Raw genomic sequence first — 3,269 nt, 5'->3', positions numbered from 1 at the left:
TGTGAAGCTCAGGAATCTTTGGATCTCCTGGCTCACTTGATGAGGAGAGTTCCCAGGTGGTTATCTTTTCTAGATGGAATGTCCACGTGGGGAAAGACTGCGTGTGCCTTTTGTAGGGGAGAATTTACATGTCTACTATGTTACTTGGGGAGAGAGAGCAGAGAAATATACATTCTTAAAATTTTGGCCAGCCATATCTGTGTGCAAACTAAACAGAACCTCTGTTAGAAACAGAAGTTAAACCATAGCCATTTTGAACTTTGCTCAGCAAGTCAAAATGTTAACACCCATACCTGGGTGGATTTTTCAGTGATGCTGAATTTAGAAACAATTTTACATGATGACATTTGACCTAGGCAGGAAATGGCAAAAGGGCTGTGTGACCTTCAGTTGCCTGTTGAAGATCCCCAGATTGAATTAACAATTTCAGAACCAAGAGTCCTAGGGAAAGAGGGCTAAAACTGTCATGGGTTCTTACTTAGAACTGTGCTCCTTTCCTGTGACTCAATTTCCCTTTCTCTGTTTCAGAAACTCTTGGGGCGGAAGATAAATCCAGTCCTCCGGATGTTTGGTCAGTCCATATCAGGGGGAGTTGACATGGATGGAAATGGCTATCCCGGTAAGCTGCTTCGCTTTCCAACATTGGCCATTAACAGAGATAAGGCATGAAGTAGAACAATTTCCAGTCTGGTAAACCGTGGTCACAATCTACTTGGGGTTAGGAAACTTCACACAATAGAATGAGATGTTTTGCCTGCTGTTTGATTTTAAAGTGGAAGTACCGAAGTTTACTTGGGGGATTTAACATGATCTATTCTGAAAGGTTTGAGCATTGGGAAGATGGAGTTTTTATTTTTAAAGATTTAGTTTTATTTATTTGTGCTTGCAAGAACTGGGGTGTAGGCAAAGGTGTGACGAGTGAAAGGGTGGAGTTTTTACAGACTTCCATGATCTTTAGTCTTTTTAATGAAGGAAAGTACTGTCTGTGTTAAAAATGGTAAAGAATGGAACCTCGTGTTGTTCTTGACATTTGACCATTTACTTGTGAGAGGGAAAAAGGAGCCAAGCAATATCTTTCCTACCTCCAAACCCAAAATTACTGAGAGAAAAATTTGGAAACTTAAAACAAAAAACAAAATGTGTCCTATCTCTGACAGACAAAGTAGATGCTGGCCATTCAAGACTGGCTAAACTGTCTCTAGGGTTAATCAATGCCCTGTTGTGGTTGAAACTAGTTGAATACAAACCCTGACCCCAAGTGATACCTGTTTTAGGTACAACTGATGGAGCACTAGAATAGTGTTTAGTGTTTGAAGGGGCTTGAGGTGAGGTGAGGAGAGGAAACATTGATAAAAAATTTGAAAAAAAATCCAAAATCATCATGAAATTCAGAAAAAATCCCCCAGATTCTATAGTTCATCTTGTTTTTGAGAAAGTATTTCTTTCCACTTAACATGCCTCCCAGAAAGCTCTCAGAAAACTAATGTAGTTTTGTACAAGGCACCAAATTTTGTAAATTTTTACAGGCAAGAGTTTTGAGCTTCCCTTGTAACATCACAAACCCAGGAGAAGAAGTAAGAATAGAAAGGGGCCAATGTTGAGGTTTCTGTCCCAAGGTAGACTCGATGGGTCTGTTTAAGTTTGAGAGAACAGGAGAACAGTTTCCCTTGTCCTGGGCAATCGCTAAGTAATACCTTACACTGGGTTAGGACTTTAATATATGCAAAGTGCTTCCACAAGCATGTGCACGTAGGTGGAGATGGGGGTGCCTCCCCCACTTTATAGACAAGACTCCCAGGTCTCAGAGAACTGAAGGGGCTGGCCAGAGACTGCACTTCCAGCTGCTTCTCTGAATGCACAGCAGGCATGTGTGTCCACACTTGATGATGGAGCTCAAGTTACTTGAATTTTTCATAAAAGAAATGGAAAATTCATTAAGTTCTTTTATTTTTGAATATCCAGTCAACTCAAAAAGACAACTAGAAAGTAACAAAATTAATAGGCACACCCAAATGAAGTACTGTGATCCAAAGTGCTAATTGGGCCTCAGATAGATGCAGGAATGCAGACTTTTGCACTCAGATGCTTGTTCTGAGGGATAGTAACAGGAACCTCCAGACTTAGGGGCGTATAGTTAGTCATAAATTAAGCCATTTCAGAATAAACATTGCAGTTAACACTTGTGTACTGGTTTATGATTTTTCTAACTCAAATATATGATTTAATGTATTTAATAATTATTTAAATGTTTTAAATCTCTAAGATTTGACAGATCTTCAATAAATATTGTGTTTAATAATTACTTAGTAGGTATTTTCTGATTCAAGCAGTATGAAGTATTTTTGGTTTTGAAGAAGATGCTAGGGATAATTATCTGGAGGGTGCAGAGATACCCTTTGAGAGTCTGAGGTCATGTAGAGATCACAGGTCCTACAGAACCTCTACCTTGCTGGCATCCAAAAGAAATATAGTGTACATCATGTAGTTCATTAAAAGTATTCCAGTAATCACATGAAAATACAAAAAGAAACAAATGAGATTGGTTTTTACATTTTTTTTCAATGAATACTCAATATAAAAGTCATTAATGAGCTAGTTGATAGTATTTTTGCAACTGTGTCTTTGAAGTCTGGCTTGCCCATGAAATGCACACTCACAGTGCATCTTAGTGCAGCCATGGTTCAGGTCCCAGTCACCACTGCTGGTGATTGGCCACCATATGGGACAAGATGGCTCTAATTCTTACAAAATCATGACATAGCCCAGGGGATGGCTGCCCCGGGGAGAGGGTGAGATGTGAGGGATCCTTCATTGCTGTGGAGCCCAGGTGCTGCAGGGGAGCGCAAGTCTCTGAATCTGTAAACTTCTGGTTTTCAGATGTAACTATTGGAGCCTTCATGTCTGACAGCGTGGTTCTTCTAAGGTGAGATGCTTCTCTTCTCTCCCTCCTTGGATTGTATTCATCATGGGTAGGGATGGGATCTGTCCTAGGGGTACATAGGAGTCCTTCACCCTGGTCTACTGTCCCCGACCTGCTTCCGTGCAGATGGAGGCACTTAGTAAGAATTTCTTTTCCCCTTCATTTTTTTATTTTTAAGATTTTTTTTTTAATTTACTCATACAGAACTGGGGTACAGGCCAGAGGTGCAAGGGTGGTAAGAGGATTCACCAGAGACAGAGTAGGAGCAGAACAGGCAGATTGATGAAGTACACTGCTGAGGGGAGCAGCGGGCGGTTCAGGAGAGGTCTGCGGCACCATGTGGTCACCT

The 3,269-nt window shown here is 40.7% G+C and overlaps 1 protein-coding gene across 1 annotated transcript in view; it reads left to right on the top strand.

Moving 5' to 3' along the window:
* The window catches only part of ITGA9 (integrin, alpha 9), a 263,996-nt gene that overhangs the window by 59,788 nt on the left and 200,939 nt on the right, over positions 1-3,269 (top strand). Inside the window, exons 13-14 of the mRNA XM_004676316.2 lie at positions 529-619; positions 2,878-2,923. Of these exons, the coding sequence (XP_004676373.2) occupies positions 529-619; positions 2,878-2,923 (137 nt within the window). The remainder of the gene's footprint in view (positions 1-528; positions 620-2,877; positions 2,924-3,269) is intronic.

Source organism: Condylura cristata, unplaced genomic scaffold (genome assembly GCF_000260355.1).
Source record: "Condylura cristata isolate star-nosed mole 26May11 unplaced genomic scaffold, ConCri1.0 scaffold00004, whole genome shotgun sequence".
Classification (NCBI taxonomy): Eukaryota; Metazoa; Chordata; class Mammalia; order Eulipotyphla; family Talpidae; genus Condylura; species Condylura cristata.
This window is presented reverse-complemented; position numbering and strand designations above follow the sequence as displayed.